The sequence below is a fragment of the Styela clava genome, chromosome 15, assembly GCF_964204865.1.
Source record: "Styela clava chromosome 15, kaStyClav1.hap1.2, whole genome shotgun sequence".
Lineage (NCBI taxonomy): Eukaryota > Metazoa > Chordata > Ascidiacea > Stolidobranchia > Styelidae > Styela > Styela clava.
Window position 1 is genome coordinate 10448355 of NC_135264.1, and position 17726 is coordinate 10466080.

At 39.3% G+C, this 17726-nt stretch overlaps 2 protein-coding genes across 3 annotated transcripts; both read left to right on the forward strand.

The window, feature by feature from the left end:
• The first annotated feature begins 756 nt into the window (after positions 1-756).
• Positions 757-4637, forward strand: LOC144432391 (uncharacterized). 2 transcript variants are annotated; one of them, XM_078120425.1, is made up of 2 exons: positions 757-871; positions 994-4637. In XM_078120425.1, the coding sequence occupies exon 2, from the start codon at positions 2027-2029 to the stop codon at positions 4634-4636; it is 2610 nt and encodes an 869-aa protein (XP_077976551.1). In that variant the 5' UTR covers positions 757-871; positions 994-2026; the 3' UTR covers position 4637. The 2 variants fall into 2 exon arrangements, with proteins under 2 accessions (XP_077976551.1, XP_077976550.1); XM_078120424.1 differs by having other exon boundaries at positions 865-1190; positions 1333-4637.
• Positions 4638-13627: 8990 nt separating this feature from the next.
• LOC120334025 (lysophosphatidic acid phosphatase type 6-like) lies at positions 13628-16443 on the forward strand. Its single transcript, XM_039401467.2, has 4 exons — positions 13628-14168; positions 14866-15026; positions 15339-15538; positions 15815-16443. The coding sequence occupies exons 1-4, from the start codon at positions 13673-13675 to the stop codon at positions 16206-16208; spliced, it is 1251 nt and encodes a 416-aa protein (XP_039257401.2). The 5' UTR covers positions 13628-13672; the 3' UTR covers positions 16209-16443.
• The last annotated feature ends 1283 nt before the right edge of the window (positions 16444-17726 follow it).

The window sequence follows — 17726 nt, forward strand, 5'->3', positions numbered from 1 at the left end:
ATGCTTATGCTTATTAAGTCGTATATTTTCTTTGTAATTGTGTCTTGCTTTCATTCAAGTTATACCCAGATACCTAATCTGACTATATTGGTGCACGTCTCACCCTGTACATTAAAATCCTAACAAAAAAATTATAAAATGAGACGTGAAAAACCTTATTATTAACCAATACTATAAGATTGATATATTTGAATGATATGTTTTGCCATCGAATGAAGAACGCTATCCAAATTAAGAGAACGAAACGTATTTGAGAAATTAAATCTCAAATTGGTCTTGACGTATAGAGGAGCACTCGTAGGGTCCTACCCTCCATAAGATTCGTAGACCAATTAATTTGACAAAATGGATATGGAAAAAGTACAAAATGGATATATGCGAACGAGACACGATATATTCAGAATATGCGCGAATGAGACACGGTATATTCATGTATTATTTAATATATGCAGTTGTTATACGATATATTGTATATAACGTCAAAGTGAGATTGTATTTTTGAAATGTATTTATCATATGAACAGGATAGTGGACGAAAAATGAATGCATATATAATGTGTAGGGGTATCAAGAATGATATTTGTGGACTTTGGCAAATTGGGTTATTTCTTGAAACCTTGAAAAAATTTTCGATCGACTATACTGAAACTGATTGGATGCCAAAATAATATGTGAATAGTATATGTTTATTTTTATAAATGAACTTATTGGAGTATTTGGTTGTATTAAGGTTTAATTATATGAATGATAAGTTAAAAAAATTGCAAAGATCTGATTGGATGCCCAATCTGGGGCTAAAGTAGGAAGATGTTCAAATAGAAGAGATCGAAAGAAGCTACAGATTTAGATGGAAGTCTAATCGGACGGTTTTGTATAAGTATCGTTATTATAATAGGATTCGTTGAAAAATAAAATAAAGCAAAATTTAAAAATACTTGACGAGAATAAGGGGACCCTAGGAGGACTTGTGTAAATCATTGACTTTGAATTTAGGCCTTTTGAAGATCTCGAGAGACAACCTGAGCAAAAGAGATTCTGCACAACTTCCTCACAGATTGGTGGCAGCGGATTGGTCTTCTCTTTTAGAAGGAGGAGGGATAGAGATTCTCCAGACGATTCTCGAGGAACTCGAAAGATCGAAGAGTAAAAGGGACTTGAGGAACTCAGAATAATTGGAAGAATCCGAAAAAGTTAAGTATTTTTAAACATATGAATAGGAATACGCAAGCAAGTCACGCGCAAAAAAAGCTCTAATCAGAACATTTTCTTTGAGAAGGGATAGGTTAGGAACAAATTTAAACGCAAATATTGACCTTACTTTCATTGTTCCAGTAACGAATCCAGCACGTGACAAAGAGAGGAAGCAAGAGGGAATTGGAAGAGGAAAAAGGGGGAAAAAAGGCAAAGAAGTATAGAAGATAATACTCTGTCTGGGGGAGGGTGCAGTAAGTACTTGCGCCCACATTCCTTCCAGATCCAGCCTGAATCGGAAAAAATAAGCGGCAACGATTCGACAGGTCTAAAATGACCTGTTGATACAGCCCGTTGAAGTACGATTAGGCAAGAAGACAAGGAGACCCAAACCTTGAGTAACCTCTAATTATTACTTGTTTAAATAAATAGTTAGTTTGTTATGAGCTGGACAAAGAGCAAGTAGAATTAAGTGAATTGATAACGGATGCATTAGAGAGACTTAAAAATTGGTAAAACGTAACAAGGCGAATTATGATAATACTAGTAAATGCAGGAGACTGCTTGTTCAGGAAGTCAATATAATGACTTGTTTGAAGGAATAGTTATTTAAGCATTTACAAAACTAATACTTAACGTTTTTCCAAGCTTACAAGAACGAATTGCTAAAATTTCTTACAGGAACTAACCATTAAACATTTCCCAGGTTTTCCATGAATAAAGTATTTGAATTCTTTTACAGGAGTTAACTATTTAAACCTTTACAGGAATTAATAGTTTATATTTTTCACAGACAAAAATTAACTAAACTAAGTAATCTATCAAGTATTTAAACATGCCGTTATCATGGTTAAAAAGGGGGGCCTCTAGACTTAACAAAGATGAAAAAAGATTACAGGACAAAATCAAAGTACTAAAAGAAACTCAAAAAAGACACGAAGAGGTTAAAACAACAAAAGACAAGTTGCAACAAGACTTAGCAACAAAACAAAAACTATTTACCCAGATAAAGAAAGAAATTCCTAAAACTCAAAAAGAGTTAAAAACTGCTCAAGCTGAGCTTAAAACGGCGACGGGTGACCTAAAGTCCATGGAAAAGGCCGCTACTAAAGCGGGTTCCAAGGTAACAATAGAAGAATTCGACCAAGTCCTGAAAAGGGAGTTCGAACTGGGCAAAAGGCAAGGGGAAGTTCTACCTGAAAGCAGAAAAATAGAACAACCGGTGTACGTAATAACGCCTGCGGCTGATCTAATGCCGACGGCCCCGATAGACGATGAAAGCCCGCCTGAATACAGAACAGTTGCAAAAAAAAGAGCATCTGACCAACAACTCGAGTCAATGGCGAGAGACCCAGAGATTCCTGAGGGCCCCGTCATCTTAATAGAAAAGGGATTAGACCACCAAACGATAAAGAAAGTCTACCCGAAACTGGAAGGAAAGACGGTAGCTTATCCGGTGGTGGGCGTGCAAGGGGTTGACGTGGTGAAAGATGGGAGAGTGAAGAGCGGGAGATTGCTCACGACACCAGGAGAAAACCCTGGAGGAGTAAAGTTACTACCATCTCAACGAGCAATGTTGATACCAAAACCAATCTTCCCGACGCCGGGATTTAGCCGATCAGAAGAACGAGACCACGAAAGATTTATGAACAATTGGTGGCTAGCAGAGACTAACAAACCTCTTCCTGGATACACCGGATCCAAGGGATACCAGGAGGCCGAGATAAGAAGTCCTGATATAGTGGTACCGGCGCCTGACGCCACTCCACGACAGCGACCGTTAGCCCGAAGGCTATCCTTGGATAGTTTTGATTCTGATGTCACACCAGCGCCTTCCAAACCCTGGAATGTGAACGAAATGATGGCGGTGATGAAGAATCCAGCGGAAACGCATATCCTTAGATTCATGGAGGATTCTATGAGATTTATTCCACATGGAGAAGGCAACACGATAGCCGACCGAATCTTGTCCAATGCCATGCAAGAAAAGTTAAGGCAGGCTGGCAGAATAGGGGATGCAGACCAGATTGCGGAGTTTTTTAATGAACCCAACCCCAGCTGGACAGAGATAATGAAGTTATTGGCGTTATCAAACCCTCAAGGAATTGTAAATAACGAAAGGGTGATAAACAGATTCGCCAGTGCATATACTTGGAAACAAAGGCCCATCCAGGCTATCCATCGAGCATTGAGAGAAATGGATATTCCATTCACTAGCCCAATACTAAATGACCAAGATGGTATAAGGCTATTCAGAATTCTCCGCGCAAAACTCCCTCTCTCGCTTCGACTACTATTGCAAGGGAAAGAACATTATGATTGGCAGACCCTTGCTGAAGAACTAGAGCAATTCTGGAACTCGGAAGATCTCGATAAACAGGCGACAGACAGTTCAAGAGGACTTGAAAGAAAAGGGGGAAGTTGTAATCCACCGGCTCAGGTAATGGCAACCAGCACCCCACCCGTGAACGTCTACAACATACACCCTGACCTAACTGCAATAAAAAATGCTCTACCAACGTATCCCATAGATGGAGTTAGCGAAGAAGTGCAAAGAGCCCTAGAAAGGAGGATGCGAGAGCCAAGCAGACCGCCTCCCGTACCAAGGAGGCAAGAACCTATCGAACAACCGAGGAGAAATCCAGCCAGAACTACACGAACAACTGACAAACCATGGATGAGGGATGCACCAAGGAGAGGTAAAGAAAAACAAGCTGCAAGGGGTAATTTCACGTCACAAAGAAGTGAGCCCAGGGCACTCAATGAAGGAACTCGCCCAACATCAAGCAGACAACAACCACCAGTTGGAAGAGAGACGACTCCTAGCAATTCTGAAGAGGCCTTACAGATTGCAGAGCGAGAAGGTTCGTCATATGATTTCTTGGCTAATGCTAACATATTTGCACCCTTGGGACTGTACACAACACCTACTAACGGGCAATCATTGGCTGTTTGTTATTTGTGTAAAGCACCGGGCCACCTCTCAAAAAACTGTGTGGTTAAAGCAATATTATGGCTAAGTGATAAAGTTTTAGCTAAAAATGACGGGGGACAATGGGGAATTAAAGAAAGGGCACGGCCATTGCCTGATCATGTGAGAGAAGAGAATATTGCCAATTGGGGAGCCTTTTTGGGAGGTCATAACCCATTAGGCCTCAGGCTGAAAGGGGTGAAAGAATTAGACGATTATTTCGCAACGCAAGGGTCTCCCCCCCTAGTGGAAAGGGCCAATTTATGTGAAGATTATTTCGGAACTAGGCCCAAGGAAAGAGACAAAACACACTGGCTGAACAGGAATCAATGGAGGCCACCTGTGACAGCTGAACCAAGAAACAAACAAAGACCAGTACCAACACACTGGACACAACCCCAAGTCCAACAAGGCCTGGACGTGGCGGGAAACGGTATAGGGAGCTGGCGGGACTCTCAGCAAATGCGACATTAAGTCAGCTCCCGGAAATGAAGACTTATAAAAACATTATGAAAACTTTAAATAATTTTAATCTACCTTTGTTTACATTATTCGGAGAATTTGATCAAGAAAGCAGTAATTTCTCGGATATTTTTGGTGATAAATTGATGTACCTAGTTGACCAAAATACGGGAGCGGCCTATTTGGCTGATACAGGTTCAATTCCAAACCTAATGACTATAGAAACAGCAAAAAGGGCTTATCCGCAAAGTTGGGTGACCAGAAAAAACCTGAATATGAAACTAAGGGGCATTGGGGGAACGTCTGAAGTTGACTCTCTAATAACGATTAATATAGAAGGGACGCAAATTCCATTTGCAACAGGGAAAGGCGTACCACTAAACATAGTTGGTTTTGCATGGATAGAAAGAGTAATGGCCTTAAAATCCGTTACGACAGAGCTGGAAAACCCGTCTTCACATCTGAGCGATCTAGTCATGGCCGTAGATTTATCTGGGAGTGACGACCCCCAGGTGGACCTATGGGAGCCACGGTACAATGAAATATTAGGAATCCCCAATCTGAATGGATTCCCCCTGAGTGTAAGAAACCGGGGAAAGTATTTCAATTATGACGTTAAAGGCCAAGGGTCAAACAAATTGAACAGGGCCACTGACGTTAGCGGCCAAGGGTCAAATAAATTGAACAGGGCCACTATAAATCGAGAAGGGGAAAGAGTTGGTGTCTCCGGGCAAACTCAAGAAGTCGACGCTTCAGAGCGGACTCAAGAAAACCCTAAGCTCGAGCCCAAGCGAAACGGGGGGTCTCAGGACCCATGCCTGGGTAATTTCAGCGATTTATCGACTGCAGCGAAATCGCCTGTCATAAGTGTACCGGATGAAAGAATGAAGTGGGTCAATAAAACTCTAGTAGGCGACTATGTGTTAAAGGAAGGATCAGCCGAAGCAGTAAGAACGGAACTACGTCTGTTAAGTGCGGAAGCGGTAGCCTTAGCACGAGAAAGGTATGTGTCGCCTGATGAAAATGATAAAGAAAATACAATAATCACCGAAGAAGAGTGGAAAGTGGTTTATGAACCCTATTCTAAAACACTGGGGGACTTAAGGGGCAACCTGAAGAAGCCCCAAGCCCTTAAGTATCCGTGCAAAGTTGAATTAAAAGACCCCAATATAAAACCATTTGTTTCAGGACCATATAATTTAAAAGGTAAAGGGCAAATGGAAGCTCTCGAAGAAGCAGTACAAAATTTCCTGGATTTGGGGGTAATCGAGGTTGGATTTGCGGAATGGAAACTGGCAATATTCGTGGTACCTCAGAAAATGAATGAACGCCAAAGACAGGAAGATGGATGGAAGCAAGCGTGGAGAGTGGTACAGAATCTACAACCTTTGAACGCGGTGATAAAAGAAGTCAATATCTCGCCGCCGTTGGTACCTGATATAAAACAGATGGCGCGAGGTAGAGAGGTATTAACTCTGCTCGATTTAAAGAAAGCTTACTACCATTTGGAAGTAACGCCGTGTTCCAAACAGTACTTGGGAATAGCTATCAAGGGCGAACATCTAAGGTGGAGACGAATGCCGATGGGATTACGAAACGCCGTCGAAATTTGGTCAGCAAATATGCAAGAATGCATTGTTAAACCGATAACGGATCGATACAGACGATATATGAGTGACAAAGGTCGAGATGACGAGTCGAGGGCGACGCCGATAGACGCCTATATAGATGACGTGTTCCTGAGTACCAAATCGGTAGAAGATCACATGATTCTCCTACACATGACATTTGAGCAATTGGCAAAGATGAGACTTACCCTGAGTATTAATAAATGTTTTATTGGAAAACGTAAAATAAATCTTCTTGGGGCCACCCTGACGGGAAAACAAATTGAGGTACAACCTGAGAGAATTCGAGCTCTTAAAGAATTAACACCCCCTAGAAATATTTATGAGCTAAGGGGATGGATAGGTGCCCTAAGATATATTTCGGAACACATACCTAAATTGAGCTTAAAATTAGCTAAATTTGATGCGTTGACAGGAAAGGTACCGGCAACGCGAGGGAGACTAACACCTGTGTTATGGACGGAAGAGCTCCTGAGTGATTATAAGGTTGCCAGAAGTCAGCTGGACAAGACTCAGGTACTATATCATGTAAATCCGGAGTTACCACTGTATGTAGAAACGGATGCATCTGAAAACGGGTTCGGAGCAGTGATGTTTCATACTGAGCGGGGTGAGGAACCACCATTCAAAAGTGTATACCCTATAGCATTTTATAGCAAAAAATGGCTCACAGCGGCAGCTAGGTGCTATGATCCTTGCACTAAGGAGTTAAAAGCGCTCAAGGAAACTGTTGATAAATGGCAATCTATTTTATATGGGATACCGTTTACGGTAATAACAGATAATACGGGAGTTTATGGCCTGCTGAAGCGGATGAAAGAGCAACCCAAGAATCCTTCGCCCAAAATGTTAATCCAAAGGTGGCTTAATCACTTATCGGGTTTTCAGATTGAACGAATAATACACTTGAGCACGAATGAAGTTTTTACATCGGATGGGTTGTCAAGATCCTACTGGATGGAACTGGCAGCTGGAGAAGATGAACCAGGTGTTTGGGCGGCGGAACTGATTTCACCCGAAACTGCTGAAATAAATAAGATACAGCGAATTCTGGTAAAGCATTGTAGACATGAGGAGTGCCCTTATGCAAGAGGGGGACTTCATCCGTGGCCTCGGTTGCAAGAAATGCTGTTAATCCGGACAGGAAAGATATATGAAGTAGAGACCTTGGAAGAGATCATGGAAGACAGCGAACGGGTAACCTTGAATAAAGACGGATTAACCGCCTCTTATGGACACTCCAAGGGACAGACACCTAATTATCAAGAATACAAGGAAAATGAAACTCTGTATCACCTAACCCGCTCGAAGAATGTGGAGTCGATATTAAAGAAGGGATTAAAGCCAATGGCTAGAGGGTATATTCATCTAACGAACATTCAAAGACCTCGAACTCGCAAAAGAGCAAAAACAATTTCGATCCAGCCCGGAAATTTAAGAGAAACCGGGATAAAACTTTGGCAAACCCCTAACCCGGAAGTTATTTTATGTAAAGTTCCAATACCCGGGAAAATGTTGAATTTAATGAACTAGATATAAAAGAGAAATTAGTACACAAATAATATCAGCCAAACTATGCTAATGAGTCATCAGCTTAAAGTTTTACTCACCTGACTAATAACATGATTGGAATGACTCAGCACAAACCAGAAGTATGAATAATCTCGCTGGTGCGCATACTTCTGGAGCCCCGATCCAAATCCTCTATATATATATATAATTTTATTGTAGTTTTCGACGATATACGGAATACAATCCTTAAAACTTCTGTCAATACTATCCTTGAAAGGATATTAAGCAGTAAACATATACAAACTAAAGTAAAATTAGAAATGGGACAAACGAATTTCGTCTTCTTTTGTTCGGACGGTTATGTAACGAAAGTGTGTGTTGATGTGGCACTATTACGTGGCGAAGTTGTTTTTTATATATATATATTTTTAGTGTATCGGTACGATGTTTCATGCACGATGAAAATAAATATGTGAATCTGTGAGCATTCATTCTCTGTGAGGCAATTGGCCGACATTATCGTACATTCTTTGTGTCGTTCATTGCCGTGCCAATTTTACATCAGTCATTACCTAAAGATTGTCTCTCGGATTTGTTACATTTGCGATTAAACTATAAATATATACATTAAACTGCTTTCAAACTCATTTCCAGATTTTAGTTGCATTTCGTTTGTTTACGTTTGTCGTAGTGTAAAATTGTATATGCAGAGGGAATTAGACTGGACTTAAAATTATTACTGGTTGCTTGCTTGATACCAATTACCGAATCAAATATATATATCGTTCTTCATGCATGTATGAACCGTTTTCACAATTACTTTATCACTTGTTCTAAGCCGCTTGCAGACTTCCGTTGATATGTTATTGGCTGTTGTTTTCCACTAAAATTCTTTGGTGTGACATCAATGTCCTGACAACTCAATTCATAAGATGTTGAGTTGTCATATCAGTAACTAGATGGTCATCAATAAGAAAAAAAAATAATCCAATAATGGTTAGGTGATGGACCTTGTGGGAGCCGAACCCTGATCTATAACCTACAATGCTAATGTATGCTTCAACCAGTGGCGGCGTGTCAACCGGGGCAATGCCCCGGTTGTTTTTTCGGTATAATAAAAAATATTCGGAAAATACCTCAATATCGGTTGCACAGACTGTCTACACTAGCCATATTCTCCCGACATGGTTCATTTTTCGCTCGCAAAGCCTTCGCCGAACGTCGACGGGGCGACGCCGATTTTGCCCCGGTTGCTCATTGTATATCGTATTCTCTCTTTTATCTTCCACTCGCCGCGTTTGTCTCGTTTGTTTTCTGTTTCTTTTACTAAATCATCAGGGCCGATCGGGGCTAGCCCCGAAATTATGACGACACAATGCCGAGGTTTCTTACGACAACGTGTTGACATATTCTCGCATTCCTTCTCGTTCGTTGGTTGCTTGAAGAGTTGATAATTTCCTCGCCTTCGTTTTTGTCGCTTGTTTCGCTATTTGAATCAGTTAGAGACCTTTAGTCCATTTGCTTTCGATTTTCCACATTCCTTTTGAGCTCCTCACTTCTTTCCGGCTTCGCATTTCTTAGCCTTAGACCTCATAATGAATAAGGTTGATGTACTACTTCGCACTCCGTTTTCGCAGCTGCCGCTGGAACAAAAATTAGAGGTACAACGTCTTGGGCCCTATCAACCAAAAAATTGTTCACTGGAACAATCCCATGACGGAGGAAAGCGTCGGCGTACATTCTGCGCAGAAACTTGGTATAAAAAACACGAATGGTTGTGTTACAGCGAGGACAAAAATGCACTTTTTTGTTTTTATTGCCTACTTTTTGCTACCGCCCGTGACTCACGTTGGTGTAAATTTGGTTTTAGAGATCTTAAACATCTTTCCGAGCGTGCCAGGGATCATCAATCTTCTATGGAGCATCTGGACAATGCAGTAAAATACCGAACATTCGGAAATGTTAATATTGCAGCACAGTTGGATGAAGGACGCGCGGTTTCTATTCGTCGGCACAACCAAAACGTCGAGAAAACCCGCCATGTTCTCGGTCGATTGATAGATGTTTTGAAGTTCATTGGTTGTCACGAGCTGTCCCTCCGTGGGCACGATGAACGGGCTCTTCTAATAGAGGGGTATTTTTGGATATGGTGGAATACACCGCATCCCTAGATACAGTATTGAGAGATCATCTTGATGCCGCAACTGTTTCGAAAGGGACATCTAAGAATATCCAAAATGATTTGCTCGACTCAATGTATAAAATTTATTTACAACATTTGGCTCTGGAAATTGAGAATTGCCAGTTCCTTTCGATTCAGTCTGACGAGACAACTGACAACACGTGCGTTTCCCAGCTGGCTGTGATTTTTCGGTTTGTAAAAAATGGTAAACCTACCGAGAGATTTCACAGCTTTGTACCAATCGTTGATCGCACGGCTTGCGGGATATCGGCTGTACTGAAAGAAGTGTTACAGCCTTACAACGCGAAGTCAAAATTGATAGCTCAAACTTATGACGGCGCGGCAGTCATGAGTGGGTCGAAACATGGTGTTCAAGTTTATATAAAAGAGAGTTTTCCTCGTGCGCATTTTTTACATTGTTATGCACACCAATTTAACCTCGTTATTAAAAATATGTGTCTTGATACCCCTCTCGTCCGTATATTTTTTGCAAATGTTTCGGGGTTTTCTTCATTTTTTTCCGTTTCGCCGAAGCGCTCTGACCTCCTTCGCCAGATATGTAGCCGCCGTCTCCCAGCTTGTGCACCAACACGTTGGAACTTCCAATCACGCGTGGTGCAGGGCGTGTCCGTAATTAGTTTCAATGGCATTCAGAGCTCTCCGGTTTGGGACGAACGCTCTGTGAGGGAGGCGGCAGGTCTAAAGCGTCTGCTAGAAGATGGTGAGTTTTCATTTTTTCTCCACAATATTCTATCACGTGGATGTATTATACGGCGCATTGCAGTCAAGGCTAATGGATGGAGCGTCTGTGCAGTCGTGTATTTCAGACTTCTGCGATGCTGTATCTCGTATCCGGGAAACAATAAAATACGACGACACATGGAGTGCTTCTTTACGCCACGGGCAAACGACGCAGCGTTTGATTTTGTCTGCAAAGGAATGCTGTGACATTCTGGTGGATCAAATAGGCGATCGTCTGCGCACTGAACACCTTGCCGCGTTCTCTTTGGTGAACCCCAAAAATTTTTCAAAATTTGCACGTCAATTTCCCATCCATTTGTTGGCTACTGTCTCCAAATTTTACCCCATGATAAACGTGGGTAAATTGGAAAATGAATTGCGATGTATATACACCAATCAAACTTTTTTGAACATCACATCAACTTGCGCGCTCTATGGGTTCCTCATAGATAATACTCTAGTAACTACCTTTGCGGCGTCTGCAAAATTTCTGGACATCATTTTTACGACGCCTATTTCTTCCGCCGACGCAGAGCGAACATTCACACTGAAGCGTATTAAAACGTATCTCAGAAACGCAATGAAGCAAGATAGATTAAATTCCTTCGCTGTTTTATCCATTCACAGAGACGTTATTGCTGGGATGCATGACTTTAATCAGCGCGTTATTGAGCATTTTGCTTCCAAGAAACCGCGGCGTGTTGCATATATGTTCAAGCAGTAGAAGTCTAGCAGCATATATATCTATGAGTGAGCGACGCATGTCCTTATCTTTGCATTACCTTTCCTTTCTTCATAGTAACGTTTTGAACCTTATTTTAGGTTTTGTCGGCTTTCCCGAAGTTTCTGTTAATATGTCATTGTATTTATCTGGGTAAATATTGCCTTTCCTTTTGAAAGAGGTTTCAAATGTTTCACTATGTCTATATTTATTAATCCCTTGACTTGGACCGGTTTTAAAGACACTTTCTTATCGTTAAAAATTGTCGCTTTTGCCGATTGGTTGTTACCGATGGAATGGTTTTTATACTCATAAAATGATGGAGAACTTACAGCGCTCATCCTGTCCCCGTAGATGGGGGTGACTTGGTCCCGCAGTAGCTTGCCCCGGTTGTCAAAATGACCACGCGCCGCCACTGGCTTCAACCATTCTTCATTTTTGTGTATTACGGAGTTTTCAAAACAAATATGTGTCTATATTTATAGCCAAACACGAAAATACTCGGTAAATCTAGTCAACCATCCAAGTAGTAGCCTTTTTATCATTTACATATATCATCTGTGAACCTAAATAGTGAAAACGGAGGAGCTGACTCTGGTGAACGTATCGCTCTCCCCAGTCGAATAACATTGTGTATTTTTTATTCTTGTAGTGATTGTATTCTGGTTATATATTTCTGCCAGACACAATCGTTGCAATTCCTTAGTTTGCGTTCAGATAAGATAAGTTTATTTCGACCCCCTAATCAGCAAAAAGGCGATAAAATGATTGATAAAACAAATTAATAAAAAATGATTATGAAATCAGGAGTGTAAACAAAACCTTGGACAAGGTTCAAAACGTACAGAATATAAGATGCAAGGTATCGTATTGCCAAAAAGAAGTGGTATGTGTTCACTCACCTAAAACTATTGAATCAAATCATTCACACTCGCACATACACACACAACCACATGGCATTAATAAAATTAGAAAAAAAGAGAAGCTTTAGATAAATAAATTATATGGTAACCAAAAAATAAACACGTAAAAAATAAATTAGAATACAAGAGAGCTATGCTCAAATATATGGACACGTAGATCCACATAATTTTGATGAAGTCGTAGCAAAAAAAAAAGTAATAGCCTTCTGGAGGAAAATTCTACCCTTAACCACTGAAAATTTTAAAGCAATTGGTCCAGTAATCAAACAGAGAAGCGATTTCTTCAAAACGTTTCAAAGAACAACAAGACTAAGAACAACAACATGATCGCTATGTCCACTACGTGTCCAAAAAGATGAAATGCGGCTGGATTGGGTACTGTGTACCCATTATTTTATCCACTTTTGTGTTTACAGAACAAATTAATCATTAAACCAACGACTAGTTGAGACATGGCGCAATTTTCAGTTGCGGGTTATTTGGGAAATTTTTATTGGCAAGTTGGCGATTACGAAACCACTTGCCGGCAGAAGGGAGAAATTCACCTGTGTTAGTGTTACCTTGTCCTATACATGTAATACAAGAAACTGTAATTTGCATTTAAATTTGACCGGTCGATATCAAAGGAAGTACGGTATTTGTTGTTTTCGTTGCTGATGCCGTGCGCAGCTGATGCACCTATAAGGTGGATCACATGTCTGCCAGTGTGAACCATTCTGCATTTCCGTGTAGGCATGTGACTAACAACGTTTTGTTAGTAGAGGTGCAGCAGCATACAGGCATAAGTCACTTACTGGTATATATGTTTGTTCACTTACGGTACACAATATATCTTTATTTATATTTCATTTATTTATTATTTACATATTGAATAATCCACATTGTGGATCCATTTAAAAAATAATTAAAAAGATTATATAAGACAATAATGTACGGTATTAACCAGAAGGGATTGCTGCTTGTTACTGTATAACTAGGTTACGGTATCGGTGCACTCTGACACCAAGAACTCGAACTTATTTACCAACCACACCTGCAAACTCTGCACTATTCAGCTATTGGCAACGTCCTGCAGTGCTTGTACATGCATTCAAACGGCATCGTTATTTTCCCATTTTATTCTGTCATCTTAATCTCATCAGATGAGATAGTTTTTCAAATGCACATATCTGTATATTGGAAATAATGCCTAAAAACTTGAGCACGATTTTAGAACAATATTATTGTATTTTAAGCAAGCGCTTCATTAGGATAGGGAAAATTTTTTAATGGTCACTTTCAGTAACAATCGATACTCTTAATTGCATCTCATGCAGTCATTAATTACAAATATACAGCGTTATGAATTTAACGAAAATAGTTTTGGGTGCTTCTGCTGCTGTTTCATGTGCTGTGGTTGGATATCAGGGCAAAAAGCTAGTGGCCGCACAAAAAGAATATGAATTGGTTCATGTCCAAGTTATATTCCGTCATGGAGCAAGGACACCATTACATATACCATCGTACATTCCTACAGTACGATACGATGAAAGCTTACTAGAACATGCTTCAAAAACCGTCATCCCTTACGAATTAGTAACCTTCTCCTCCAGTCTTCCTGAGAGTCCATTTGAAGAATCGTACAAGCACAGGGGTAAATTGGAAGGGGGCTGTTTGCCTGGTCAATTGACCCATGTCGGAGCAGACCAGATGTATCAATTGGGACTGTATCTTAAAAAACGTTACTTGGAAGATGAAAGGTTTTTGTCTTCATCATACTCAGGCCTGTTAAACGAAATTTACACCAGATCTACAAATATTGAAAGGACAATTATGTCTGCAAGATGTGTTCTGGCAGGTAAATACGATTCTGTACATTTGGATATAAAATTGTGTGGCACCTAAGTAATCTTTGTTAAAAGTCTTTTTCCATTTATGATTTATTGTATTTGAATAACCCAAAAGTATATAAAAGTATAAGACGGACAAACTTGGTTTCATTCAAAAATACAGCTAATATAATTTAATAGTCAATTCAATGTTGTAGAATTATAATGATTTTACTGCTTTTTATGAATGTTCTATTCCATGACTCTCTTGCATTGTTGAAACACTTTAAAAATTTCGGGGTAAAAAATAGCTTTAATTTTTTTATGTGCTTTTAGTTAAAAAAAAAACAAGCCAGTTTTGGCTTCAAAGTGGCGAGTGGAGCGGTCAAGCCCACCTTTTCATACATCCAACTTGGTCCAATCTGGAATCAGGAGACTCTTATTATAATCAGCTTCGCGATATCCTTCAACGAATTTATTTTTTACATTTCACACCTTCACACCTGTTTACTAATTTGGTATTTAATTTGGCAATTTTCTACAAAAATATTAATACAAGGAGGCAGGTTTTTTTTTCATTTATGTGTGTAGTTATCTTTCATTTCTTACTTTTTCTATTGTAATTTTATATAATGTCGCTGTGGTTGTATGTATACATACATGCAAAGAGTTGCAACTTCGCACACATGTATGCACAATTTAATATCTTTTGTTTTTTTATCACAGGGATATTTTCAGGTAAATCTGGAAGCGATGTTCTTCAAATTCATGTCACACCACCAAATGAAGAAATAATGTATCCAAATTATTATACCTGTCACTATCTGCGTCTTCTAACAAGATGGGCATGGTCACATCCTGAGAAAATACCTGGCGTATCTGCAATCGTAAGTTGGAAATGGCTATGTCTTTTCGTATAATTTTTCAATTATCTAGCATTGGAAAACTTTTGAAAATAAAATAACACAACTGTTATATAAGGCAGTATTAGAACCTTGTTACATATGAGTTATAAATCTTAATTGTGAAATGACCCTTTGTTAAGTTTTTGACAATTAAAAACATCAAATTTTATATTTATTTTGTGGGTGATTTTTGCAACCAAATATTTAGAATTTTGGAAGACTATACAGGACAGGCCTAATCCCTAGTTTGATGATGAACATGGCATTTTTACATGAATTTTGTTTTGTTTGAAGCAAGAAATGGTTCGAAAACCTCTAAGTATTTCCGATAAAGACACAGCTGATTTGGTATCGATAAGAGACAATATTGCTGTTGAAGAAGCTCATAACAAGCCATCTGTTGGAAGCAAACTTAGCTTGAAAACACGAGATATAGTGGAAGAAGGTGCAATGAAAATCATGCATACTGCGTTTGTTGGAGAAGAGAATGTCAGGTAGACGATTTAAATATTGGCCTCATCCACCAATAATAGGTAATGATGTGTTGTTTTTATTGATTTCCCACATTGTTCACATGGTATGGCTTTTCTTATCAATTACAAACAATGGCTTTTATGTGATGACTGATAAAATCTGAAACTGCGGCCTTTTGCAACTGTGTAACTTTCGATTGTATTTCTATTCATGGGTAATTTGAAACGCTTGTAAGCTTGAAACGGTATGGTAACTTATTTAGAGTGGAAAATTCTTATTTAATTACTTTCCAACAGGGAAAGATCTTTGAAGCTGGCGATTGGGCCTTTTGTCGATATATTAATGAACAACATAGAAGTGAGGTCAGAGGGCAAAGACTCATCGAATATCAAAATGCATCTTTATTCTGGCCACGACACAACCTTGATACCGCTACTTAGTGCTCTTGGTATAAGGTATGCTCATTGGCCACCATATGCTGGAAATGTTATCATCGAGTTGCATCGCAAAAATAATGCTTCAGGAAAAGAACCAAGTTACTTTGTTCGGATGCTGTACAATGGAGAAGAACAGCCTGTTGGACGATGGATGAAGTATATGTGTCCCCTGAAAGAATTTCAGGATTCTGTGGGCGATATTCGTATTGCTTATGAAGACTATTCAAAGCAATGCATGAAAACTGAAGATTGAAGTTCATCAAATTATCATGTTTTCTCAACTTATTCATAGCATAATAATTTATTTGTTATATTGGGTTATATGCAATTATTTCTTGCTGATTTATCCACTTTATCTATATACCCATGTCACTGCGATTCATACTTTTAAGGAACAAATTAATTTTTGCTTAATTTACACACTCTCACCATACCTGTTGTAATTTGCTCATTTTATGAAACAAAATATACGAATTTATCGACAATAACATGGTACATCATCATATATTATATACAATCAGCACAAGATTTGCCTGAGATTTTGCTTTTTTCAGTTTGCACACTAGGATGTCGTTTAAACTGCGGGACAGAAAAGGAAGATCCATAAGTTGGCCTAATCGCGGGTTTTGGCCGCTGTTTCAAATATGTAGGGCATTAGATGTTATGGATTGCCCAGGGGTGAGCACGGTTTTTGGATCAGGGGCCAAATTTTGTCCACCTAGACTGGCGGGCCATGTAGGTATGATCTAAAATGTTACATTTTATGAACAGTGTTACAAAAGCAACAATGGAAAGCGATAAGCCTCGTGCCAAAACTAAATTTAACCGCAATCTCAACAAATTCCCTGGGCAATTTTCAACTAAAACATCAACATTTGGTTAAGGCAGCATCAGGCGGGCGATTTCGGCCCGCGAGCCGTCTGAACTACGATGATTGAACCTCCTACATGACGAAGTGTATACGTATACGTACCACTTCTGTTGACAACGCCGTTAAATTTGCAGGTTTTAAACATCCAGGCATCGTTTTTTAGAACACATTAATTAAATGCGATTAATTCGTTTATCGACTGTTATTAGTCTGTTCGTTAATTAGTTTGTTTACTCAATATACATGGTGCATGAAATAAGTGAATGTAATTCGATAAAAGCAAAACCAGGTTTTGCCGTTTTGTTTGCTCTTCTATAATCATTTATAGGTGTTTTACGTTTTTGTTTGTTTTTCCCGTTCATGGAGTCAAATAAATTGATACCTATAGGCTACCTATATAACACGATAATACTTTCATCTTTCAAATGAAAAGTTGACAAGAACAGTGCGACGGTGCGGGTGGCATTATTAAGATTCATTCAATCATGGAGACCGATGCCCAACGCTGTCAGATGAGTTCATATTTATTCACTCATCATAGCAATGTCTGATTCTATATTAGTTTCATAAATTAGCATGGCCGCCGGCCGAAAGATATATACGTGTATGCATGGGGTGAGCGTATTTAGTGGAACAGCCTTTCTGAAAAGGTTTCAATTACCAGAACCGATTTATTATAGGAATTTTTAATTTACATTCTGCAGTATCAGTTACTGAACTTTATTCCCATCTTGTATGCAAGATAGCTAACCCTCTGCGACGTAAAAATCAATACGCGCCAGGGCATCAGAAATTTTGTATTAAATTTATTTGTATTTACTTTGAAAAAATTAGGGTATAGACGTAAAAACTTCGCTCTGACTGAATTTCTAATTGGGAAATGTATAAACTTATGTATAA

Excerpts from the sequence above, each read along its gene's own strand:
- LOC144432391 (XM_078120425.1), top strand. The coding sequence starts at position 2,027 with ATGCCGTTATCATGGTTAAAAAGGGGGGCCTCTAGACTTAACAAAGAT.
- LOC120334025 (XM_039401467.2), top strand. The coding sequence starts at position 13,673 with ATGAATTTAACGAAAATAGTTTTGGGTGCTTCTGCTGCTGTTTCATGT. Across the intron at positions 14,169-14,865 it reads TGCAAGATGTGTTCTGGCAG|GGATATTTTCAGGTAAATCT; the intron begins GTAAATACGATT and ends TTTTTATCACAG. Across the intron at positions 15,539-15,814 it reads GTTGGAGAAGAGAATGTCAG|GGAAAGATCTTTGAAGCTGG; the intron begins GTAGACGATTTA and ends ACTTTCCAACAG.